Here is a 27,999-nt window from a genome sequence, read left to right on the forward strand (position 1 = left end):
TCTAGGCAATTGATGTGCCAGCGCAGTTGAGGGCCTGTCCAAACCCCCGACACTGCAAGCCCGTCGAACATGGCGCCCCAGCCGGTGGTGGAGGCATCCGTGTAAACCACAGCATGCCTGGAGACCTGTTCCAGGGGCACCCCCGCCCGAAGAAACAAGAGGTCTGACCATAGGGTGAGGGTTCGGCGGCACGCCGGTGTGACTTGGACCCGGTGAGTGCCGCGTTTCCACCTTGGGACTCAGCCACGGAGCCAGTGTTGAAGCGGTCTCATATAAAGCAGCTCCAGAGGCGTGACTGCCGCTGCAGCTGCCATATGCCCCAGGAGCCTCTGAAATTGTTTCAGTGGGACCGCTGTCCTGTTCTTGAAGGCATTCAAGCAGTTCAACACTGACTGAGCACGTTCCTGCGTGAGGCGTGCTGTCTGATTGACCGAATCCAACTCCATAACGAGAAAAGAGGAGCGTCGGGGAGAGTTTGCTCTTTTCTCAGTTGACCCGAAGGCCCAACTGGCTGAGGTGTGAGAGCCCCAAGTCCATGTGTTCGCACAACTGGTCCTGAGACTGAGACAGTATGAGCCAGTCGTCGAGGTAGTTGAGAATGAAAATGCCCTGTTCTCTCATGGGAACAAGGGCTGCCTCCACAACTTTCGTGAAGACACGGGGCGACACGGACAGCCTGAAGGGCAGGACCTTGTGCTGATATGCCCGTCTTTCGAACGCAAACCGCAGGAATGGCCTGTGATGTGGAAGGATCGACACATGGAAGTATGTGTCCTTCAGGTCGATCGCTGCAAATCAATCTCGGGGACGGATGCACCCGAAGATGCGTTTCTGCGTGAGCATCTTGAAAGTAAGCTTGTGAAGGGCCCGGTTCAAGACGCGTATATCCAAGATTGGTCTCAACCCACCGCCTTTCTCCTAAGTTCTTTCTGAACTTGGGAGGACGCCGGGTGAACTGAATCGCATAGCCGAGTCTGATGGTCTGACGGATCCAACGAGACAGACTGGGAAGCGCTAGCCAGGCTCCCAGAAACCGTACAAGTGGCACCAGCGGATCCACCGACGTACTCGCAGTGGGGCAGCGAGGGGGAATGCAGGGACCCTGCTCGGGCGTCTCCTTGCGGGTCCAAAGCGGGGTCAGCGTGTGTGCAACACCAACCTGCGTTCTGGCTGAGTAGTACGATTGACTGTTCACTCGAACCACCCACAGCTGCTCACAGGCGAGAGAGGAGGGTGAGTGTGAATCAAGACTGGTAAGACCAGTCCGGCTATTGTCAGAAGCAGCGCTACCCCGGCTGCCGCCAGGTGGAGCCCTAGATCTAGGCAGATCTATGGCCGCTTGCAACACAATCAGGGGGTAGTGCAATCCGATGTGTGCAATCCACTTGAAAGGAAGGAACCACCGCTGCTGAAGCGCTGTGACACCAGCACAAGAGACCTCCGGAGAGTGTGCTTGACTCGAAAGGCTTTGTCAGGAGCAGAACGATGAACCGCTTGGCTCCGAAGCGAGAAGCTGAATATGCGCTGCACCTGCTGCCTACTTATACTCACGCTCTGATCAGCGGCAGCTGGATGCAATAATCGCATGCCAATGTGCATTGGCTCGTTTAGATACACTCGTAGTGGATTGGTCACTCTTATTATTCTGTCACTGACGTGACACGGAGTGACCGACTGATAGGGAATGCATAAATCAATGGAATGCCTAGTTATTCAGCTTTCAGATGATGTAAACATATCAATTAAAAAAAAATTACACATATACCATATTGTTTTTGTTTTTTTGGAGGTGGAGGAATGGCCTACTGCCAGTAAATATTGTTTTGATGCCTTAACTTCATTTGCATGTAATATGCCAGATTGTAGCTTTATTGCTATAATTTAATATTGTTAATAACTTTATTGTATTTTTTGTATTTTATAATTGTCTTACTGTATGGCTGCTACCTTAGCCAGGTCTCTCTTGTAAAAGAGATTTTAAATCTCAATGAGACTTCCTGGTTAAAGGTTAAATAAAAATAAAAAATAAAATATTGTGAATACTGTATTTAAATTTTTTTTTACTTCCATATGTTTGGCAAAGTATAGACATACAATACTGAACATTGTATTTATCACACATAACATGTAAATAATGATTTGTATTGGCCAATTATTGGCATTTTATTGGTATTGGCCATATGTGCCCATACATATGTCCATATTTGTATATTGGTCTCTTGAAGGCATCTATAACAAATATGAAATCTAATTGGGTTACACTTTATTTTTATAGTCCACTTTAGACATTGTACTAACTATAAGTAACTTTGTAACTACATGTCAACTACATGTAAATTATTTCTCAGTAGAGTAGGTGTAGGGTTAGTAGAATAAGTTGACATATACTTGCAAAGGTTCTCATACTCAGTATGCTGTATGTTGTAGATCCATCAAAATAAAGTATTAGAGGATATTAAGCAGACAGTTTACAAATACTCTAATGCTAGTTGACATGTGGTTGCAAAGTTACTTAATGTTAGTACAATGTCTAAAGTGGACTATCGAAATAAAGTGTTACTGTTACGGGGCTGACGAGACGTGAGACGTGCGGATCCATGTGCAAAGCTTTATTACTAAACATGGTCAGAAAGCAGGCAGGGTCAGACAGTGGCAAACAGGTATGGCAAGGGCAAGACAAAGCAGTCCGTGGAGCAAGCGTGGGTCAACGATCAGCGAACAGAATCCAAAGGGGCAAGGCAGAGAGATAATCCAGAGTCGAGAGCAATAATCCAAACGGGGAGCGAACAGAGTCCAAACGGCAAGGCAAAGGGTAAATCCAGGAAACACGGGCAGGGTCAGACACGGCAGGAAAACAAGGCAAGACTAAGGCTAAGACAATGGCTATATGGCTCTGTAAAGTTGCTATCTCTAGATGAGTGATATACGCTAACAATACTCGGCCCTGAGCTAGAGCAAGTCCCAGGTTAAATAGTGTGTGTGATGGGGTGATCAGTGAATTCAGCTGTGTGATCAGTGTAATCAGCTGCGTGTCGTCAGTGCAATGGATTGTGGGTATTGCAGTCCAGAGAAGTGTGGTGTGAGAGTCAATGTGGTGAGTGAGTGACATCTGGTGGTGATTGTCCGGAAGAGCATGGACCAGATTCGTGACATAGCCCCCCCCCAAGGAGCGGCTTCCAGACGCTTCCAAATAATCCAGGAGGGCGGTGGAGCGGAGGCGGAACAGGGGGAGGGACGGAGGGCCAGGTCCGTGAGGAAGTGGGAAGACCGGGGACTGAGGCAGAACCGGCAGAGCAGGACACCCCGGCGGAACCGGAGACCAGGACAGAGCAAGAGCCCACCAGGGCGGAGCAGACGGACCAGGAGCCCACCAGGGCGGAGTAGATGACCACCAGACCGGAGTAGAAGACCACCACGGCGGAGCAGACGACCACCAGACCCGAGCAGAAGACCCCCACGGCGGAGCAGACGACCACCAGACCCGAGCAGAAGACCACCATGGCGGGGCAGACGACCACCAGACCCGAGCAAGAGCCCACCAGGGCGGAGTAGATGGACCAGGAGCCCACCAGACCGGAGTAGAAGACCACCACGGCGGAGCAGACGACCACCAGACCCGAGCAGAAGACCACCATGGCGGGGCAGAGGACCACCAGACCTGAGCAGAAGACACTCGCCAGGAAGCAGACTGGGCAGGAAACCATGGCAGAGTCTGAGATCTGGGGGAAACGGAGACAGACAACACCGGGAGAGCAGAGACAGATAATACAGGGAGAGCATTCATGATCTCAGGGGGCGTGGCAGGGCAGGACGAGGATTCATAGACTGCGTTTTTAGCCGTGACAGGACAAGGCGTGAGCTCACAGACGGCATCTTTAGCCGTGACAGGACAGGGCGAGAGCTCACAGACGGCCTCTTTAGCCGTGACAGGACAGGGCGAGAGCTCACAGACGGCCTCTTTAGCCCTGACAGGACAGGGCGAGAGCTCACAGACGGCCTCTTTAGCCGTGACAGGACAGGGCGAGAGCTCACAGACGGCCTCTTTGGCCGTGACAGAACAGGGCGTGAGCTCACAGACGGCCTCTTTGGCCGTGACAGGACAGACAGTGAGTTCAGGGGCGGCCTTCATGACCGTGACAGGGCAGACAGTGAGTTCAGAAACGGTCTCCATGGCCGTGACAGGGCAGACAGTGAGTTCAGGAACGGCCTCCATGGCCGTGACAGGGCAGACCATGAGGTCAGGAACGGCCTCCGTGGCCGTGACAAGGCAGACCGTGAGTTCAGGAACAGCCTCCGTGGCCATGACAGGGTAGACAGTGACGTCAGGAACGGCCTCCGTGGCCATGACAGGGCAGACAGTGAGTTCAGGAACGGCCTCCATGGCCGTGACGGGGCAGACAGGGAGTACAGGAACGGCCTCCGTGGCCGTGACAGGGCAAACAGCGAGTTCAGGGACGGCCTCCGTGGCCGTGACAGGGCAAACAGTGAGTTCATGAGTGGGCGCCACCACCTCGGGAGGTTCTGCAGCGGAAGCTGCCACCTCTGGTGGTTCTGCAGTGGACGCCGCCTCCTCTGGAAGTTCTGGGGCAGACTCGTGGACTGAAGAGGCCTCAGGAGCAGACTCGTGGACAGGAGAGGCCTCAGGAGCACAGTGTGCAGCCCACACACTCAAAATGGCAACCGCCATAACGGGAAGTACTGAGGTCAGGGGAACAGTCTCTGTAACAGACAGGGTTGAGGCCCTGGGAATGCCAGCTACTCGCACTGACATCAGTGGTGGGTCCATCACACTGGATATCAGACAGGGAACTTGAAGGACTGACCTTAAATCCTTGGGTGTGACAGACTCTGGCTGGAGCACTGTGATGTGGTGTGACTCTGGCTTGACAGCGGAGACGTGAGCAGACTCTGGCTTGACAGTGACGACGTGAGCAGACTCTGGCTTGACAGCGACGACGTGAGCAGACTCTGGCTTGACAGCGGAGACGTGAGCAGACTCTGGCTTGACAGCGACGACGTGAGCAGACTCTGGCTTGACAGCGACGACGTGAGCAGACTCTGGCTTGACAGCGACGACGTGAGCAGACTCTGGCTTGACAGCGACGACGTGAGCAGACTCTGGCTTGACAGCGACGACGTGAGCAGACTCTGGCTTGACAGCGACGACGTGAGCAGACTCTGGCTTGACAGCGACGACGTGAGCAGACTCTGGCTTGACAGCGACGACGTGAGCAGACTCTGGCTTGACAGCGACGACGTGAGCAGACTCTGGCTTGACAGCGACGACGTGAGCAGACTCTGGCTTGACAGCGACGACGTGAGCAGACTCTGGCTTGACAGCGACGACGTGAGCAGACTCTGGCTTGACAGCGACGACGTGAGCAGACTCTGGCTTGACAGCGACGACGTGAGCAGACTCTGGCTTGGCAGGCACGACGTGAGCAGACTCTGGCTTGACAGCGACGACGTGAGCAGACTCTGGCTTGACAGCGACGACGTGAGCAGACTCTGGCTTGACAGCGATGACGTGAAGGGGTGCTGTTGCTGCCGCCATTTTGTGAGTGAGTGCGGTGCCGCGTTCCTCCGCGACACCCACAGTGAACGGAGAGCCCACACACCTCAAAGCATAATCCATGAACTGACTAAGAGATGAACGGGGACCCTCGCGGATTAACTGAGCCTTGAGCGGCTGATTAATGCCCTCACAGAAAAAGTCTATGAGTGCGTAGTCCGGCAGATCAGAAAAATAGGCGAGGTCTAAATACTCCTGAATATAATCCTCGAGCGGTCGCGAGCCCTGCTCGAGGGTTAATAACAGTCGTGCACAGTCCATACCTGGCCAATGTCCTCTTGAAAAGCCGCTGGATCCTTGTGTGGCCGAGTATTCTGTTACGGGGCTGACGAGACGTGAGACGTGCGGATCCATGTGCAAAGCTTTATTACTAAACATGGTCAGAAAGCAGGCAGGGTCAGACAGTGGCAAACAGGTATGGCAAGGGCAAGACAAAGCAGTCCGTGGAGCAAGCGTGGGTCAACGATCAGCGAACAGAATCCAAAGGGGCAAGGCAGAGAGATAATCCAGAGTCGAGAGCAATAATCCAAACGGGGAGCGAACAGAGTCCAAACGGCAAGGCAAAGGGTAAATCCAGGAAACACGGGCAGGGTCAGACACGGCAGGAAAACAAGGCAAGACTAAGGCTAAGACAATGGCTATATGGCTCTGTAAAGTTGCTATCTCTAGATGAGTGATATACGCTAACAATACTCGGCCCTGAGCTAGAGCAAGTCCCAGGTTAAATAGTGTGTGTGATGGGGTGATCAGTGAATTCAGCTGTGTGATCAGTGTAATCAGCTGCGTGTCGTCAGTGCAATGGATTGTGGGTATTGCAGTCCAGAGAAGTGTGGTGTGAGAGTCAATGTGGTGAGTGAGTGACATCTGGTGGTGATTGTCCGGAAGAGCATGGACCAGATTCGTGACAGTTACCTGTAATTGTACACTAACCTCATAAAAGATAGAGACACATTTAAATCCGATGTACACACATGATCTTCCCCGCACACTTTTTCCAGGACCACCTGAAAAACACAAACATGTTCCTTAATAAGGTAACACAGTATACCATTGGGGTAAGATAATGATGATGCATCAGCCAATGTGTTATTAAATGAAATAAATAGAAACGTTTGTTATTTTATTTGTTATAGCACAAAATGTAAAATATTAAATGAGGGGTAAGATGCTTTGATAAACTTTGATATTCAACATACTACAATGTCATACATCACTATTTTCTACAGAAAGAAGAAAAAAAAACTCAATTAACATTAAAATTTATTTGACTGATTAAAATCACAAACGTTGATATTCAGATGAAATTACAAAATTAAAAACAGTGTAGAGCTTGGTAGACCAGGACACACAGATAATTTGGGACATTCCTGAGCAGGGATCAAAGCTCCCACTCCCAGCATTTGACTGGCTGGCCGATTTCCTGCCCTAAATCTCCTTATCTCAGGAGAAACAGGAGATATCTGAGAGGAACATCTGGATGTCTTTAAAGAACAGAACCTTCAATGTTCGTGACTGCTTTACTGTGGCTTTCTTACCACTTAAACATAATTCAACCAGCAACAGGGCAAAGACCTTGTCATCTGGAAAGGATCCAGCACAGACCAGTCTTGATAACTCCTGATCCTGTAATGCAGTAATTCAATGATGTGTTTACGACACACGTCCGAGCTAAGAAGATGTCCAGATGTAAAGTTCCTTGCTTGCCTCAGGTTGAAGTTAGAGCATTCTTGAAAACCAGCATTAGAACCTAAAACTCTCTTCAGATCAAAACAATTAATTGCCTGCAATTTGTGTGTGTGTGTTTACGTATTCTGTTTTGTGTTATTTAGCTTAGTATTGTGGAAGAGTAGTGAAATAAACTTTGATTCTATTAAGAAATCTCTTGTCTGTAACTATTTGCCAAAGATCGCGTTACCTATGCTAATTTTACCTATGCTAAAATTACCTAATATCAACATTACCTAATCAATTCAGTAGTACTGTGGCCACAGAAATAATCTGAATTGTGAATAATCGCATACTGGTTTAATGCTTGCTGGACAAGTCGTTAATGAGGTATCATTAATAAGGTATAAGTTGGACATTTTGATTAATATCAATTAAACATATAAATATCGAATCTTAAGAATGATTCCCTAAAAGCTAAAATTAGAACAATAGTTCTAAAGTTACTACAACAGTGTAGTCACTCATCAAAAGTTCTGGAATGAGATTTTGAGACATCTATGGTTAAGAGAATAAAATTATAATATTCCACACACCATCTCTGTAAATGCAGGCCAGCAGTCAGGGCTCAGCACTGGCCTCAGACCTTCTGTTCCTGGAATAACTTCTGTTGTTACTTTCATTTTCCCAGAGAGAGGGACTTCATGGTAGTCTGAAATACACTCCTGTAGTGAACACACAACATATACACAAAAAGGAAATATAGTTTTCCCATAATGCATAACACACTGTTCTGTATGTATTACATTTCTGTACATTTTTTTATATTTTACATTAAAAAGCCCTTACTAATACGATTTTTTTCATATCTTTTGATGAATTATTTTATGACATACAATTATATTTTGTCTGTTTCACACTGACCGGGATGCTGATATACAGAGTAGTGCAGACAGGAGAAATGCTGCTCAGCTTGCCATTGAGGGTCCAGAGAAATGAGGCTGATTTGGGACCAAATAACAGCCGAGGAGCTCTGACCCAAGGGTCTAGCTCCAGCTCCAGAGCCATTGACACCACAGAACCAAAGGGACCTGAACCAATGATATGTACAGTATATATATACTGTCAAAAATGTATAGGCACTGTATACAGTACATGCAGAACAGTGTTATGCTTTGTGGAACAACAAAGATTATTCATGAAGTTCAATATTTTTTCTCTTTCTCTGAATAACTTACCTTGTATATCACCCTTGACAATCTCTTTTACAGTGACACAGATTGTAACTGTGGCAACAGGGGTGTTGCGATCAATCGGGGCAGAGCAATGAAAGAATTTCTGACTGATGATTGGTGGGTCAACAGTAACATTTATAGGCAAACACATGACAGGCTGAGACCTGTTAAAATGTAATAGAAAAATTAGATTCATTTATAAATTCGTACTATTTGATTTATTGTGTGGAGCAAGGAAGAGTAGAGGTGAGGATCTATTCACAGCACTCACTGCATGAAAAGGGTAAAATCTGTTAATATCTGGTCATGGTAAACTGCAGTGTTATTTCAGGTTTGCTGGATGTAAAATACCTGAGCCAAGTTATACAGAATTGCACAAATGACACATTTCCACAAACAAACAAACAGATACTTGGCGTATACAGACATTTATAAGAATCCATGAAGTTTCATGGACATACACAACTGAAACACTGCTGGTTGTGAGTGCTAAAGGCTGTCAGGTGTAAAGACATTTCATATGTTAATGACCGGCAATTAAGGCGTGTCATTAAATCCGGTTAGTGATCTCAAGTCCACTCACCATCAGAGGTCGCTCTTCCATCATATTGACTCTCACACCACACAGACTGTTACATATTACCCTGGACTGCATTTCCCATCATTCATTGCACTAAGTACACACAGCTGTCTCAATCACACGCTCACACCTGAGAACTATAGCACAATCACACACCCTACATAAACCATGGACTTCCTTTCACAGATCGCCGAGTATTGTTCTGCGTATAGCACTCCCCTAGTGTTAGGTGCCTTACCGAGCCATTCTGTGTTTCTGTTTAGTCTCATGTACTGTTCTGAGTTTATCACTCACCTAGTGATAGCTGCTTTACTGAGTCTAGTGTACAGCCCTAGTTAGTCTTGTCATTCTGTGTTTCCTTGTTTCCTGTTTCCTTATTCCTGCCAGTGTATCTTGGATTAACCCTTGCCTCACCGTTCGGACACTGATTGTACCTCGGATTATTGCTGACGTTATTGGATTACCCCTCTTCTCAAGCCCGCTGGATATTGTTTGCCGATCAAAGACCCACGCTTGTCCTAGGATTACTCTTCGTCTTGTCTGTGTTATACTTGTTTGCCGATGTTTTGAACCTGCCTGTATTTTTGACCATGTAACATTTGGACCAATCAGACACACAACAATTTTTTATATTTAAGAAATAATCTCTTATGCCCCCTCACCTAACCAAAAGGCCAACTATGAGGGTCTGTGGACCCTTCCCCCCGAAATGCATCTAACACCTAAGAAGATAGAACAGGCCTCTGGTTCCATGGCAACCCATCCGATAACACTTGCTTTATTGCTCAAAAGAATGCGGGAACTCACTTCTTTTCCCCTTAAGAAAGAGACATGGCCTCTTCTCTAATTAATTCATAGAAAAACCTTTCTTTGAATGAACACACATATCTTCAGGTCACTGTGTATATTATTACAGTTCTTGTATATGTTTTTGCGTATTGTATCCTCTTTTATGCATGATTATGATAGAACACTAGTTAATATTACCTCATGTATATCATGTTTGGTCTCTATCAGTTCGTCTTTGGGTGATCTAATTGAGAGTGTATACTATATGTCGATACCCATGCAACATATAAGTGTTCTAAGAATCTTTAATAGTTTGTATATCAACGTCCAATCCGGTTCATATGCAAATTACCATGCATGGAGACAAAGAGATGTAAACTTTCCCTCCAAAAGTTCAAGTCACCATAGGCCCTTTGACTCCAAGAGGTGTGACCTCTATAGCAGATAAAGCTCTCACGTAAGTGAGGCCCCGGCAGTCTGTGGTTCTGTTAGATCCCAGGAGGATGTGAACTAAAACTCTTCTGGACACTTAAGTTTTGTGCCAGGCCTTGCGGCCTTGTCTTTTCATTCAACCAAGATCCTTGGACCTCAGCAGATCTCTTTCTTAGCTCTTTTTCCACTCACTACTTGGAAGAACATTTCTACCTCTGAACATCTTTGGAATTCATCACTCTTCAACCCAGAAGAACGTGATCGGGAGTCCAAAACTTTGATACCATTAAGACTTTCATCTGAGACTGCATTCCGGACACTCGACCCGACCAAAGGCAGTGCAAGTAAATGTAACTAAACGAAACAGAGGTTTAGTATAAGTTATAGACCCCATTATAAATGGTGCTGATGGTTTTACTCAGGTGGTTAAATGACTTTCTCCATAACTGCATTCTCTGGTTTTCCTAATGGTTTCATCCATCAACTCTCATTAGCCCTTTCCCATGTATGAGTGATTGTATGTTTGTTTGTTAGACTAGTCTGCATTAGTGTTTAGTTAATAAACGTTGTGTGCACAAATTACACGAGTTTCTGATTCTGCCTTGCATATTAAATGTCTCTTTATGATTTTGACCCTCGCTACATGCTCTAATGCATTAATAGGAAAGTATTTTTTGTGGCCAAGGAAATATCCTTTCTTAGCGTTGATACAAACTTACACTGAATGTTCGCTGGACGGACAGATCAGCTGATGGCAATTTAATTCTGCGACGTTATTACTGTCAGCCGATATAAATAATTGTAATTAATCATAATTAATTGTAATTATTTATATACAATTCCCTTTTGAGGCTATAAATTGTTACAACCACGTCTGGAATTAAAGCTTGCACATGGATTCGTACGCCTCACGTCTCGTTGGCTTTGTTACAAGGCGCTAGCTGTGTTCTCAAAGTGTGGGAGCGAATGAGGGAAGTTTCACAAAACAGCTTCACAATAATCTTAAAATTATTGAACTGAAACATAGATAACATTTTAATTTTTTTGGGCAATTAGCCTTTAGAGAACAATCTATGTATGATTTATAATTTGAATACAAAAAATTAATAATATACCATTGATGAAATCACAAAGCTGCTGCGGAGGTATGTATAATTACAATGTAAAGTCATTATGATTGTTATTGTTATTAATATTTAGGGTGACCACCTGGTTATTACTCTGTTACAGGATGTAGATGTGATTTTGCAGGACATTATTTGAAAAGTGTGTTAGCGATATATTTACTAATATTATACTACGTATATATTGATTTACATTAGTTGGAAGGCAGAGGGTAAATTAATGGCAGGGCAAAGCTAAAAGAATCCTAATGTTAGTGCAATCTAGCATATCCTAAACCCGTCTTTTTAGGCAAGGTGCCTACCAGATATGGGTGGTATACCATAAAATATTTTTAAAATGACTGAATTTGTAATTAACGTGAACACATTTTAATGAAAACATTGTAAGTTGCTAATTATAATGCTTTCATTTCCGTGGTTATTCAAACATCGAGTAAATTATATACAGAAAGAGAGTAAAGAACATGATTAAATAACATTATCACTGACTTCAGGCTAACGCAAGTTTAAGCATTTTCAATATAACTCTATATAATTAATGAAGTTGTCTACACTGTTAAATGAATCTCTTATTATATCATACGTACATCTGCATTTTGTTGTTTATTATGTGAGAACTCATGAGAGTGTATAATTCCATCAGCGAGCATGCACACTGAACAGAACTCTGATGTTTCAGCCATAGATATGTATAGCTAGATGCGCTATTAGTGGCTGTTGCTATGGGCCGCTATAAGTAAGCCATGTGCCAAATTGGATGATTGTGCACTGCAACTGTAGTTCAGTCATGACAACTCTTGGAATAGTTTGTGAAACATTTAATTAATGTAAATGAAAAATGTACATAGGTTTGGTATTGGTGGACTAGATCTGCTACACTGCTGCTGCTCGAACGACTCATCATAAAAGAAAGAAACACCATTCCAGTTGTTAAGCACGTGGTTCCAAAAGCGTAGATCGGACTGGCATCCTTCATCTAAATAAATAATTGCATGAAGGCTAGTGGCTGATTTTGACAGCTGCAATAATCTGGAAATGAATGCGTGACTATGGGGAATGTTGCGCATAGTGGAATTAAGATGCCCTAATAAAGACAAAATATCACGCAAAAGGTTTCTGCTATTTGAAAAGATGACATAATTTGCTGAATGCGGTTAAGCTTAACTTCGGGAAGAGAAGCTTTCATGGCTTGACTATCGAGTGAAAAGCCCAAAAATTCAATAGAGGTTGAAGGACCTATTGTTTTCGCTTCTGACAGAGGAACATTGTGGTTTGAGAAGAGAGCTTTTAATGTGGAGATACAGCGATCGGAAGGAGAATCTAGTAAATGAAGAATGAATGGAAGTTTATTTTCCAGCATAGCGCTTCTGAGAGAGAATCAAAGATTTTTGGACTACTATGGCAGCCAAAAGTTAGTCGCACAGAAAATTACAAATTTGACCTCCACCTGATGCCAAAAAGATGCCACTGGGAGGGGTGAAGCGGCATGATTTTAAAAGCGCCAGTGATGTCGGCTTTGCCCATCCATGCACCAATCCCCGCTGATTTAATGAACTGAAAAGTGTGGTCAACTGAGGCATAAGCTAAAGAAAACACGTCATCAGGGATTAAACTATTAATGCTAGGAATTTTTCCATTATGGGGAGAAGATTAGTCTATAATTAATCTTTTCTTCCCTGAGTATTTTCTGGTGGCTACCCCTATGGGATTGACATGGTATGCGTTAAACAGGGAGGTTTGGAAAGGACCAATTAAATAGCCCTTGTCCAGTTCTTTTTGAATTAAAGAGTCAAGTACCTCAGGTTCTCTTATTGCGGACAACAGGTTTTTGCATACCTGAACACCTGGGGGAATTTAACTTTAACCTGCCAAAAAACCTTGTATAAGTCCAGTAATAAGAAAGTTAACGAAGCATGGGTTAGGGTGTAGAGATAAATGCTTAGATAGCTCGTGGACGTTGATAGGCGTAGATGGATGTTAATTCATCTTTTCGAAGACTGGGTTGGAGGTAGAGGTCTTCATGGAGGACCCCAGACCCAAGGACCCGGGAACCGTACAGGTTCGGGTCTATATTTTAAAATGGTCAGCTGGGTCCGGGTCGGGTCCCAATCTATTACTTCAGGTCCCGGGTCTGTTTAACATTATGTGTAATTCCCGAGTCGATCGGAGAATACCGCACCCGCCAGAAGCAGAGCGCGGGCGGAGTTAATGTAGTAGCCTGCAAGCGGACAGTGATCATGGATTCCTTCATGAGTGACATGAAAAAAAAAAGCTGAAACAAAACTGAAGAGATGCACCTGTTATCGAACACGCACGCAGTAAAACACTTCTTGTTCTGTGCATTTTTTTTTTGTTGTTGTTGGGGTTTTTTTGCAAAAAAATAATTGCTCCGAGTCTTTATTACAACCAACAAAAAGTTATTGTAGGTTAGATGAAAAAAAAAAAATAAAACTGCGAAGTTGCATTAGTCATCCGTCACCGACCGTAACAGCAAGTAAAGAATCTTAGGGTGTATTCACACCAGGAAAGTCCGTTAGTTCACTTGCTTTGGTCCGGACCAAATAGAATGTTTTTGTTTTTGTTTGGTGCGGTTCGCTTTCACACTGCCCTTTTTTCAAGTGAACCAGTAATTGTAAACAAAACCACACGTGTGCCAAAAGGTCATCAATTCATTGGACAGAAATTCTCAAGCAGGGAAAAGCAGGAAGTTCGAAAACAGGCTAATCATGGAGATTTTTCATAGTGCAATTGTTATTATTGTACTGATTTTCTTTTATCAGCTACAAACGCAATATGCAGACACCTATGAACATCAGATGAGACAATGTCATCTATACCATGTTGTAACAAGGATTTTGCGAAGACGAAGAAGTGCTGCAAGACGGTTCCGACGGAGAGAGCATGCTTTTATGTGCGCCTACCATGGCATACTGACAGTAGCACTGCGCAGAACACGGATCAGGTATAAAGAAAGCGAAAGTGAAACCTAAAAAAAAAACGCGCATAGGAAAGCGATTGCAGGCTTTCGCACGTGTAAGCTAACTGCACGATCGCCCGAAAACACCACCCCCTGCTCAACGTGATTTGTGGCCCCTAGAAATTTAAATTGTTCATATAATTACAATCACTGCTATTATTATTGCATACTAATATATAGGCATTTCATCAACCCTAATTAAATAGTAAAAATCATGTTGCACTCTGCTTAGGCACACAGTGCTTTTTCACCATATTTGGTTCGTTTGGAACCGAACCGAGACTACCTCTTCAGCTGGGTCTCGGTTTGGTTGTTTGACCAGAGTGCAATTGCTGTATTCACACCTGCCCAAAAGATCCGCACCAAAGGGGGAAACGAACCAGAGTTCGTTTTAATCTAACCAAACAAGACAGGTGTGAATACACCCTTAATAGTTCTTTAAAGCTAGAATAATGAGTGGATTAAGAAGGCTCTTTCCATCAAAAAGAGAGAGAAACAACCTAACATGGATGGAAATTTATTGGCAAGGAGGATTGTAGCCATTCCAGTCAGGGAGAAGGCTAACGGTTAAGGGATTTTTTTTTTTCGCTAATATTTTATTGACTTAATAGCAGTTTGCTGTGCAGTATGTGCCGATCGGGTCTGTCTTCCCAGCCGGGTTCGGGTCCAACTTTCGAGTAATGGTCGGGTCCACGTCGGGTCCAGGTAGTACATTAAAGGCATTTCTCGGGTCTGCACGGGTTCGGGTCCCACTTTCAAATAAAATACGGGTCCGGGTCAGTTCTGTGCAGCACATTTACGGGTCTCTTCGGGTTCGGGTATGAAATTTTGGACCCGTGAAGACCTCTAGTTGGAGGTGCTTTGAACCTGCGAGGACTAACAGCTCTTGGGTGACTGTCACCACAGATAGCACAGCAATGTAAAAATTTACACTTGAGGTAAGGACACACAGACTCATTGAAATTGATACATACAGGAAAACCAGAGCCTTTAAGATTTCTTGCTTGCTTTGAAAGCGTGCAGAGAACTTCTGGTTTGAAAGGCAGATCAACTTTCCCTTGAGATTTTTCATAGGCAGTTCGTAGGCACAGGTTTGCAGAATGAGAAAAGGAGCCACAATCAGAGCAAGAAATTGATTTGCGACCGGTAAAATGTTGACTATGGACCAAGCCACTTTCAGACTGAAACGCTGGATGTACATAGCGGCTTTTGCAGAAAAGAATTTGTGGTACTCAAAAAATAGAGAACCACCATAGATAATAGCCAAATCTGAAATTAGCGAGGTAGGTGTCTCAGATCTCCTATTTGTAAAAACCTCGCAAATAATGTCTCTGTGAACCCCGAAAGCGACATTGAATTCTGCAAGTGACAGGCTTTTATAAAGTCTAGGGTCACATTCTTTCAAAATAACGGAAATGTCCCCACAGTCAACAATTCTTTTATCAATAACTCCTGAAGAGCATAGCAGGATTTTAACGAGACTGATATTACCTGCCAAAATCTTGTTTCTTAAGTTCACCGGAATCTCGGCTGCCGGAGGAATGAAGGAGGTTAAGCTTGGTGATGCGTAATCGCTGAAGCCAATGTATGACGTGGGGACACGTCATTCTGGGGAACCGAAGAAGTGGCCGAAGAAGAAGACTTTTCTAGCAGTGACACTCTGGCGTATATTTTATTTACTTTTTATTAAACTTTAATGTCGAGGAGGGCTGCAAGCACAGGGTCTTGAGTATCTTGAGGGATGTTGTAAGGCTTATTGGCTGAAGGAGCAGATGGAGTCGTGTGCTTGCTCTTAGCTTTAGATTTAGCTGTGGCTGGGTTGGACTGAGAAGGCGGATTCTGATCTGTGTCAGAAGAGGCGAGGAAGAGAGAAAACAGGTCTTTCCGCTGTCACAACCCGAGGCAGAGGCTATGAAATCCTACATTCAGGAGGAGCTCGCCAAAGGTTTCATCCGTCCCTCCACGTCACCCGCATCGGCAGGATTCTTCTTTGTCAAGAAGAAAGATGGAGGTCTTTGTCCTTGTATCGACTACCGATCTCTCAACAACCTCACAACCAAGTTCCGTTATCCTCTACCACTCGTCCCCGCAGCTCTCGAACAACTCAGGCGAGCAAGATATTTCACCAAACTGGACCTTCACTATGCTTACAATCTCATTTGCATTCGCGAGGGGGATGAGTGGAAAACGGCATTCTCCACCACAACGGGGCAATATGAATATCTTGTTATGCCATTCGGCCTGTCCAATAGTCCTTCAGTGTTTCAGGCATTCATTAACGATGTTTTCAGAGACATGCTGAACCAATGGGTAATTGTATACATCGATGACATCCTGATTTACTCCGAAACTTGTCAACATGGAACATGTCAAACACGTCAGAGCAGTCCTACAACGCCTCATTCAACACCAACTGTACGCCAAAGCAGAGAAATGCAAGTTCCATCAAGAGACCATCTCCTTCCTTGGGTATGTGATCAGTTCTGGAGGGGTCGCCATGGATGAGCAGAAGGTACGAGCAGTAGTCCGCTGGCCTCAGCCTACCACTCTCAAGGAACTACAACGCTTCTTAGGATGCGCTAACTTCTATCGACGGTTCATCCGTAACTTCAGTACAATCGCTACCCCCATGACGTCCATGATAAAGAAGGGAACCCAACGTCTCACCTGGTCTTTGGCGGCTATAGCAGTGTTCCGTTCACTGAGAGAGAGATTCACAGAACTATGACGTGGGCAACCGCAAACTCCTCGCGATGAAGGCAGCATTTGAGGAGTGGCGTCACTGGCTGGAGGGGGCAAAACATCCATTCACTGTTCTCACTGACCACCGTAACCTAGAATATCTGAAATCAGCCAAGAGACTCAACCACCGACAAGCTAGATGGTCACTCTTCTTCACCAGATTCAACTTCAATGTTACTTATCATCCTGGCTTTCAAAATACCAAGGCGGATACTCTCTCGATTCCATGAGTCCGACCTTCAATCCCCAGATCAGGAACCCATTATTCCATCCACCATTATTCTCGCACCCGTGCAGTGGGACATAATGACCGAAATCACCAAAGCCCAGGTCACTGATCCACCACCGGCTGAAACTCCACCTAACCTCACGTACGTTCCGCAGGCCTTAAGACAGAGAGTAATTCAACTAGTCCACTCCAATCCTAGTTCCGGCCATCCAGGTATTGCGGCTACACTACAGCTCCTCAACAACAAGTTCTGGTGGTCCTCTCTATGATCTGACACCATCACGTTCATCCAGAACTGCACCATCTGCAATACATCCAAATCTGCAATACATCCAATTACCTGCTGGCCTACTTCATCCATTACCCATCCCACAACGGCCGTGGTCACACATCGCCATAGACTTTGTGACTGACTTACCATCCTCTCAGGGCCACACTACCATCCTAATTGATCGTTTCTTCAAAGCCTGCAGGCTGATACCACTTCCCAAACTCCCCACTGCCCTAGAAACTGCTGAAGTTCTCTGCAATTATTATTTTGGTTCTACGGACTACCGGAGGATGTGGTTTCTGATCAGGGTCCGCAGTTCACCTCCCGCGTCTGGTCCACCTTCTGTCAACAACTGAACATTAATGTCAGCCTCACCTCCGGATACCATCCTCAAGCCAACGGACAAGTGGAAAGATTAAACCAAGAACTCACCCGTTTCCTTCGCTCATACTGCTATAAAAATCAGTCCGACTGGAGTCGCTATCTGCTATGGGCCGAGTATGCTCAAAATTCACTCAGCAAGCCATCTACAGGTCTCACCTCCTTCCAATGCATCCTAGGCTTCTAACCCTCATTGTTTCCGTGGTCAGGCGAACCCTCAGACTTACCTGCAGTTAACTCATGGTTACAACGCAGTGAGGAGACGTGGAACAATGCTCATGTCCATCTACAAAGAGCAGTTCGTCGCACCAGAGAACAGGCCAATCGTCATCGAAGAGCCAATCCCAACTACCAGCCAGGTTAATGGGTTTGGCTATCCACCCGTGACATGTGGCTCCGGTTACCCTGCAAGAAGCTCAATCCCAGATACGTGGGCCCTTTCAAAATAATCACCACAGTTTTTTTTAGATTAGCCTTACCTGCCCATTATCGTATCTCACTCACTTTTCATGTCTCTTTGCTCAAGCCCGCTGGTGGTCCGAGAGGAGAGGAGGTCCTAGACGAGGCTGGTGACCAGAGGGCTCCTCCCCTCATCATCGACGGCCAGGAGGCATACCAGGTCCATGAAATCCTGGACTCTCGTCGTCGGGGCAGGTTCCTCCAGTATCTCGTGGACTGGGAGGGATACGGTCCGGAGGAGCGGTCCTGGATCAATGCTGATGACATTCTATACCCTTCACTTTCACACCCTGATTTTCATAGAGACCACCCGGACAGACCTGCCCCAAGACCTCGAGGAAGACCCCGGCGCCGTTTGCCTCCTCGCGTCAGGAGGGGAGGGACTCTGTCACGAACTCAGCCTCTATGGCTCCCTCCAATCACCACCAGAGGGCGCCGTCACCTGAGTATTAACCGTCATTAAACTCCATTTCCCACATACCCCGTACCTGTGGCTGATTACACTCACAGGTGTTTTCCATTGACTCAACTTGTCTTGCCATGCAAACATTTCCGAGCGTTTATTCCGTGTATGATTCCCTGTGTATGACCTGAACTGTTTATTGGACTCTGATTCTCTGCCGCCTGCCTATTCTGATTCAACCTGCCTTGTTATTCGTTTTCCCTGTGTGTTTGCCGCCAGCCCTGATCTTCAGCCTGAACTCTAACTTTGATTTCAAAGTCTGATTTGATTTGAACGTCACTGACTCCTCCTTACAACTTGCTTGCAGCAGCAGAAATAATCTACAACTAGAGCAATAACCAACAGCAGCAGCAATTCAGAAGCAGCAGCGTAGCAGATCTAATCCGCCAAGACCAAACATTGACATTAACATTGTCATAACCATTATCATGCTAAAATCTTACGAGAGTTGTCATAATTGAAATGAACAATATGCAATATCACACAAGTAGCCTAGTCACAGCCATACTGATATACGTAGAGTGATATCACATGACGAGTGTGATATCAGATTTGAGGAGCAGAAAGAACTGTTGTATAACAATACATATGCAATGAAAAAGTTTGTGTGACAGCTCTCCAAAACACAGTATATGTCAGTGTCTGAACTGCTCACTTCATTTCGTTCACTCCTTTCTGATATAATGCACTCAAATGTTATACACTATATAGGAATTAGTGAATGAGTGAGTAATTTTGGACACAGCAATTGACTCCCTTTCTGCACATTCTTTTTCATGAATTGGAATGAGTACAAAAGATTTTGAGTGATTGTAGGATGTAAATGTTTCACTGGATGCATCCTTCAAACTATGCCAAATAAAGTACACAAAATGAAGGCTGCCTTCCCAGCATCCTTCATATTGAGACACCCACAGAAACACCCACTGTCTGATGCATGATGTTGACAGAAATGGGAGGGAGGTGCTTGACAATATCACAAGCTCCAATCAGACTGTCTGATGCATGTTTTGGAAGTCAATGATAAGAGGTTTTTCCTCAGTCAGCCAGAATGACTAATAATGGCATCCTCTACTTACCCACCACTGAACATCACTTAAAACCAAAATAAACTGTGACTAGTCACTATACATGTTAGTATGGCCTTTTGTTGACTAAGTTGGCAAGAATAATCTAAAAAATACACAGAAACATGTAAACACACATACACACACACACACTTGCCTTAGTACTGTAACTGCACCTCTCGAGCCCACCACTACATCAGTAAGAGCGTCTGAGGTCAGATCTCCCGCAGAGTGGAGAGCAACTCCAAAATACTGCAGCCCACTTCCCACAGCTGCTCCACTCACTCTCTAAATATGAATGAGAGAAAAGGTGTGAAAGAGAGGTGTGCTCTGCTATATGGTCATAATCATCAATAATTGCTGGATGATCTAGATAAAATCTAGATTTCCCTGCTGAAAAAATTGATAGCACTTTATTTTACAGTCCTGTTCTGCAAGTACAGAATATTGTATGCACTTATTATAGTAATTACAGCAACTGGGTAATAACTAGGTCCTAACCCTAAACCTAACCTTAACCCATGTAGATACCTTATTTACCCAGTTATTTTTTAGTTAAGCGCACTACATATAAGTAATGTAAAAATGTGCAACCAGGAAATCTTTATAAAACAAGATTAAGTTGTTATTTTTCATGGTTTATATGGTCTATTTGTCATCTGTGGTCCACAAAGGGGCCATTCCCATAGAATGTATTTATATGTATCGCCTGTAATATCTTTTTTTTTTTTTAAATGTTTGTCAATGTACAACTAGTAGACAGACATCTCGTCAATTCTGGTCTAGATAGTTGACCAGTTGTTAGTGGGGACATGTATGGATTTGTAGACCATCTTATTCAACCTGGTTTGAGTGTGCAGACCATTTTGGAATAGCAACAAAACAGCTTGCCCACCTTAAGATGCTATTACAGCAGGGGTTGCATAACTACAAATTATTTAAAACTACAAATGATCTCTTACCTGACTGTATTCTGTTCTGATACCACCTGGTTGTCCCAAAAATATGTAAATGGCACCCTTGCCCTTCTCCTCTTGAGGTGCCCCCACTGCCAACTCTTTAAAGCCATCTCCATTCAGGTCCTGTATGGCTGCCAGAGAAGTACCAAACCGGCCAAACTCATTCCCCATCACCCCACGCAAAATCGCTGAACAGTTGAGTTCTTGGATCTGGGGAGTTTTATGTAATCATATTAAATAAATGAAAAGTTATTAGTTCTGATTATGAGGTTAAATTTGCTAAAGCACATGTAAAAAAAAATTGCATTAGCTATGTTTTTTTTGTAATGTGCGCCACACAGTAACTAGTGGATATTGATCAACTTCTGTATTTATATATCTGTATTGTTTGTGCTTTGATCTTACTGTAGTGTTTAGTGAGCATATCCGGACCTCTCCTCCCACTCCATGAGCATGATAGAACGGAGCTCCGACTGCTAACAACTCAGAAACGCCAACCACACATAATTCTGCCCCAAAATATGAGCCCAGCTACAAAGAGACAAACAAATTAGGAAAAAGAATTGATGAAAAAGAGAAAAGATGAAAGAAAGCAAGTATGAAAGATTTTAAAGATGGGGGAGAGAACTGTCATAAATGTGTTGGTATATATAAATAAAAGTACTGAAGGAGTCTCACACACACACACACACACACACACACACACACACACACTGTGTCAGCCCTAATTAATGTATGTTATGTATAATGTGTATACTGTATATTATGTATTGTGTATAATTAACTTTACACCTGTGATCCGTATATCCTATGACTGATGGTCCAACTGTGGTTCCGTTTGTTCTGTGTAAACCCCAGCACCAGCCCTGTGTGTCTATGCCTTGGTGCTCCCGCAAAGTACACAACATGACCATTTACTGGCGCCACAGCAACTGAGTAACCTGCAGCACACAGTGTAATTACTTCACCATTACAACTTATTTAAAAACAAAAACAAAAAAACTATTATTAAAAAATACTTTCTTTTTTTCTTTTTTTAGTGTTTGTAGCATGTTGCAATATATTCAGGGTTCAACAGTGCACTGCTGACCCAGGGACTGTGTTATTTGGTTTCAGCCATTACAAAAAATATATATTTCTAAAATACTTTTCACAACGCACATTGTTTCAAATCAGATTTGCAGAAAATCATGATGCTAACATTTTAACATCTTATTGTTGCATTTAGCAGATTTAGATTATGTTTATTATATCTAAATGTTTTCATGTCTTATAGTCACATCTAGCAGATCAGAATTGTTTTCTGTGATTTGTTAGATTATTCTATTATTATCCGCTAGGGCTGGGCGATTTTCCCGATTTTATCGATTAATTTGAATTTAATGTGCCACGATTTTATTTTTTAGAAATCGAGGAATCGCGATTTTGAATAGAAATATTACCAAACGTTAGAATTAGACACTTTGACAATATGCCAGTGGTAACAGTAAAGAGAAAAGAACGATCCAACCACATGTCGGTGCATGTGATTAACCGCTCACTTGTGACTCGCTCATATTGCTAGGCGCCATTCACACAGAATGCACTTTTGTGTTGACGAAAATGTGACGCAGGGAGTGGAATAGGAAAAACATGCAAGAAGATTAGAGTTGAACTTTTAACATTTACATCATGTTGACAACTTCATGTATGGTGCACTTGGAATAGAATTTCTTTAATTAGAGGGTTAATAAAGAAAAAGTTACTCATGTTGAAGGTACATTTTAAAGCTGACTAGTTAAAAAAAAAAATCTTAAAAAAACAGATTTAAATCGCCCACCCCATATCACCCAGCCCTATGATCCACACATGGGTAGTTAAATAAAAATCGGACTGTGTCCTATGGTGTGACATGTAGAAAAAACAAAAACACTTAACATACAAATAACATGAGAAAAATGTATCTTCATTCTTACAATTACAAATAGCATGAGAGAGGTTTATCTTCAATGTTAGATTTTTTTTTTTTTTCTGCATGTCACACCATAGATAGAACACATTGATACATCAACTACCAACATGCTGATATCTGGTTTTGTCAAGCTGTGAAACAGAATAGCACTGGTTGCAGCACGTGTGATATCTGTGGTGATATCTGCAGTACATATATAACTGCTCACAAATGCATTTCAGGATATGGAAACATCTGCTGTTAGCTGAGAAACAAAAGACTTACCACAAACAGTCTCCAAAATGAGACCACTAAACAGAAATAAGACGTGTAATGACTAGAATGAATATATAATCAAAAATCCATGCTGAACTATTTAAAGTAATTTGGTAAATTTAAAACTAAAATGTGTGGCTAAGTGAACAACCTTTGTTATGAAGTTTCATATTAAAGAGCACCATTGTTAATGTAAATTCCAGTAATACACAAATATATTGACTTGTGCTTAGCACACTCTGATACACAGTGGATACAATGTCATCTGACTTATATTTACACTTTCACTACATTCCTTTCTCTTTTCTCCTACTGTAACTTTCAACTACATTCTTACATTTTCTGCAGTTGCTTTGTTTTTTTTCTACAAGTTGAAGTATCATGCATGTCCTTAGCTTTACTGTGCAGCCCATGTTACCCACAAAAGGTTAACAATGAACATTAGGGTTTGTTTGAATGTCAGTTTCGAAAGTATGTGCAGTAGTACACCATAAGTAATGATTAAAAAAGGGAAGAAAGAAGTATTTAAAAAAAAAATCAAATAAAGAATGGCACCATACCCAAATAGGAATCTTTAATGTCCTCCTCCATATTTGTGGCATTAATGAATGATGAATTGAGCATTTGATGAGTGAGATCCTGCAGTATTCCTCCTGACCAGGAGTATGCCCCAACCACTCCAAACATCCTTGAACCCTACAGTAACAAAGAGAAATTACACTTTATTTATTTATAATTTGTTATTGCTATAACTAGGAAATAACTCTCATGAAAATGCTCAAATCTGCTTGTGAAAGTAGCTGCTTTTACATGGTTTCCAAGATAGTCCAAGTTTTATGAGAATTAAAATGTATTTTATTTATAGTCATTAGTGAATACAGAGTGGTCTAGCCCTTATGCAGTGTTTGGGATATTTCAGAACCACAAATTACATTTGCTTAAATTAAAACAATTTTCATTTAAATGGCATTAGACTTGATGACTTTTCTCATACTTAATATATCTACAAAAAAACTGGTTGTTTATTAAAAAAAAAAAAAAAAAAAATCACACTCAGGATGTTCTGGGGGTTTTGACCCAACACAGGAAATAGTGTGGGAGGGGGTATTGATAAAAGTGACACTTTAAAAGAAATGCTCACATGCTCACACACACCGCACCCAAACACCATTTGTCAATTGAGCTGAAATCTAGAACACAGAAAATGAAGGAAATGAAGGAGTGACACCATAACACATCCATGATGGAGAACAAACACACACACACACATTTTTTTAATTGTTATAATCAGTGTTGGGGAAAGTTACTTTTAAAAGTAATGCATTACAATATTGCATTACTCCCTAAAAAAGTAACTAATTATGTTACTTAGTTACTTTTTATGGAAAGTAATGCATTACGTTACTTTTGAGTTACTTTTTAAATCTGGGCAGGGCTTGCTTGTTTGTTTTTAATATAAAAAATATCTTCTTTTACAAATGTAAAAGAACTAAAGTGAAATGAATACACCCCAGGCAGAAGGAAATGTAAATTCATGTCCGTACAGTAGTGCAGCTCAAACAAATTGCATGAAGAATATGACGCAGGAGAAAAAAATTCAAAACTATTCAGCAAAACCACGCTGCTGAAGCTCGGGGGTCTTTGAGCAAATTTAAGTGAGTAACCTCATTTTATTATCCCCAAAACCCATTTTGACATTCCGGGGATAGCCTGCCAGGTCTCGGCCCATGTGGCAAGGGGTTGAATTGATTTGAGTGGCTGGCCGCTGTGAGGGGACCTGACGCTCATGATAAGTGTGGAAAGAGCAAAATTGCTCTCTTTTTGAGTGTGTTTGATACTCAAGACTTAGCCCCTTCCTCTTCCTGTCTACTAAATCAGGAGGTGCAGGAGCCAGCGCTATCTTGGAAACACAAATGTGTCATTTTTGCTTAGTATGGTTGAATTGGATAATCGATGGTTAGTAGCAAAGACATTGGTTAATAAAATGGGATTAAATACATAAACATTATTTGTCTTATTTAACATATCTAATTATTGCAGGTTTACATAATATTCTGAGTTTGAACTCAGTGCTCGGATGCAAGTGAGCTCACAGCGGCGCAGGCCCCACGTGCCTCACTCTCTCCACACAGAGAGGCTTCTCCCATTCTTTTCACCCTTCCAGGCCAATGTCCCTCTGCCATCGCGAGTGACTTGGTCTTGTTCGGGGGATCTGAAGATCCCCTAGATGACAGCATGTCATTGGCGGCATCAGATGTGGAGGATTGGACAGGTTCAACGATTGACCCTGCCCCCTTGCTGTCTCTGGAACCCATCGACGCTAAACCTGGGATGGACGTTGATCTTTACTTCCAAGGAGTAACTTTACTCTTTACTCGAGGAGCTGGGTTTAAAGTGGTCTCCCCCGGAGAAACCTACTTTATCAACTCACAGTCACAGTCTGTCAGAACTCACAGTCATCTGGATGAATGGTTCCTGCCGGGGCGCCATCAGACCCCTCGCCAGCGAGCTGCTCCATTCTTCTCAGAAGTCCAGGACTTCTCGGAGTCCTTAACTCCCTGTTTTCCCCTACTGGTCTTTTTGGACCTGTCATCGAGGGCTTTGAGGAACTTCCTACCCAAGTGTTCTAGCTTTGCAGCTGCTTCTAGTTGCCCCAGGCTTGGGCCGACTCAGCAGCCAGCGAAGCCTGTGCCTTCGATTGCTCAGCCTACTCCACAGCCTGAGCCTCAAGATAGCACTGGATCCTGCACCTCCTGATTTAGTAGACAGGCAGAGGAAGGGGCTAAGTCTTGAGTATCAAACATACTCCGCACTTATCATGAGCGTCAGGTCCCCTCACAGCGACCTGCCACTCAAACAAATTCAACCCCTTCCCACACGAGCTGAGACCTGGCAGGCTATCCCCGGAGTGTCAAAATGGGTTTTGGGGATAATAAAACGAGGTTACTCACTTCAGTTCGCTCTAAGACTCCCGAGCTTCAGTGGCGTGGTTCCCACCTCAGCTCACTGCTGTGCCCCGGGGTGATGAATTTAATGGCAAAAGTAGCCATAGAGACAGTTCCCCCATTTCAGAGCGAGTCAGGATTCTACAGCCATTACTTCCTCGTCCCCAAGAAGGATGGTGGCCTCCGACCTATCCTCGACCTCAGGCACCTGAATCATGACCACATGAGATGGTCGTTCAGGATGACTACTTTGAAGCAGATCCTCTCGCAATTATGCCCAAGGGACTGGTTCTTCTCTCTGGACATGAAAGATGCTTACTTTCCCATCCAGATAGCCCCCCCATCACATTCGGTTCTTGTGATTCGCCTTCAAGGGAGTGGCATATTAATACACGGAAGGCAGACCGACCTCTGGCTCCTGGTCAGATGAGGAAGGTCGGCTACACATCAACTGCCTGGAAATGTTTGCAGTTTCTCAAGCCCTTCAGATTTCCTGCCAGACCTAGGGGGACACCACGTTCTGGTCCACTCAGACAGCATGACAGTGGTGTCCTATTTAACCCTCTGGGGTCGACAAATGCACCGGAGCATTTTGTGCTATTTCTTCCTCTTAAACCCTAAAGGAACTTAAATTATTCAATAAAGTTTAATCATACAGATAGGAGCAATAAATCATTTGAATTTGTAAAGGGTCTACTTTTATTTGTATACACTCATAATTAGAGCCCTGCATTTCAGCCCGGGCCCGATGGACCCCGACTTTTTTTTATGCCTCTAGGGCCGGGCCTCGAGCCTGTTTTAGGCTTCTCCTTATTTTTATATCTTAGACATCCATAAATTAGTGATGAAAAAAATACCGCGCTGGTGGAAATAACACGAGACCGTGCCGTGCCTGTCAAGAGCGGCTCAATAGTGTTTAGAGTCCAGCAGCAGCATGCGTGCCGTCAGAGCAGCTGAAGAGTTCTGTGTTCAAATGCATGCAATAGGCTAAAGCTTGCCGCAAAGGAGATATTTGAATTATTTACTAACAAACCAGATGAACCGGATGAAGTTGCTGATCCTGACTCGCAGGATCCTCATTAGATGCGCCTTTAGAGAGAAATGCATTTTTGGATTATAATGAAAGAGTTTTTGTTTTTGAGTTGTTTTATTTCATTAAGTAGTAATTTAAAGCTTTCTATAGATATATTTATCATGTCTGAGGTATGTGACCTTGGCGGCTGGTCTCGTTTGCTCTCGCGGTAGTTTGATGGCACATGTGATTGTAAGGTGGCTGCAGCGCCGATCAAAGTCGGACAAATGTTCTAACCAGAATGCATTGCTTTTGTCAGGTGGCAGCCAATCATTGTGGCGCCGCTTCAAGTCGAACACACCTAGTAGGTGCATTCGACTTCATGCAGCACTTAGCAGACCGATCGGCTGCTGACCTGAAGCAGTGCATGCCGGTTAGAAATTTAGTCCGACTTGAGCCGGCGCCGACCACACGTCACTGTCACGTGTGGCATCAAAGTACCGCGATAGCGTTTCGAGAGCAGCCGGCTGACTCAGCCGGCGCAATTTCTCCAGAGCGACTGCGGGAGCGCTGATGACGACACAGCTGTTTCACGATTGGCCAAATTCACCACATGACAACAATGACGTGTGTTTCTAACGTCTTCAAATCCAATACAGCTCACAAATCTGTTTTTAGAGCAGTAAAAGCTTTTTTACTGTAGTCGCAATGTTATATTGAGTCACGTTTATCATAAAACACTGATGAAAGCATACATACCCCCACTTTATTAGTATTTAAATAGTTTATGTTGAACTTTATTCTTGAGCAGATGGCACTGTATTAAGCAGTATATAAAAAGTGTTTCTGTTGCTCATGAAAACGTTTCTGAAACGTCTGTGTATTTGACAA

At 43.7% G+C, this 27,999-nt stretch overlaps 1 protein-coding gene across 2 annotated transcripts in view; it reads right to left on the bottom strand.

The window, feature by feature from the left end:
* LOC306871966 (integrin alpha-X-like) overlaps nucleotides 1-27,999 on the bottom strand; it is a 109,689-nt gene that overhangs the window by 43,816 nt on the left and 37,874 nt on the right. For both annotated transcript variants that reach the window (XM_079420258.1, XM_079420257.1), the window contains exons 11-19: nucleotides 23,712-23,847; nucleotides 21,738-21,886; nucleotides 21,351-21,476; nucleotides 20,949-21,155; nucleotides 20,144-20,274; nucleotides 8,476-8,636; nucleotides 8,162-8,328; nucleotides 7,834-7,962; nucleotides 6,503-6,576 (exon numbers count right to left, since the gene is read on the bottom strand). In XM_079420258.1, the coding sequence (XP_079276384.1) occupies nucleotides 6,503-6,576; nucleotides 7,834-7,962; nucleotides 8,162-8,328; nucleotides 8,476-8,636; nucleotides 20,144-20,274; nucleotides 20,949-21,155; nucleotides 21,351-21,476; nucleotides 21,738-21,886; nucleotides 23,712-23,847 (1,280 nt within the window). The remainder of the gene's footprint in view (nucleotides 1-6,502; nucleotides 6,577-7,833; nucleotides 7,963-8,161; nucleotides 8,329-8,475; nucleotides 8,637-20,143; nucleotides 20,275-20,948; nucleotides 21,156-21,350; nucleotides 21,477-21,737; nucleotides 21,887-23,711; nucleotides 23,848-27,999) is intronic.

This window comes from Barbus barbus (assembly GCF_936440315.1).
Source record: "Barbus barbus genome assembly, chromosome: 6".
Taxonomy (NCBI): domain Eukaryota; kingdom Metazoa; phylum Chordata; class Actinopteri; order Cypriniformes; family Cyprinidae; genus Barbus; species Barbus barbus.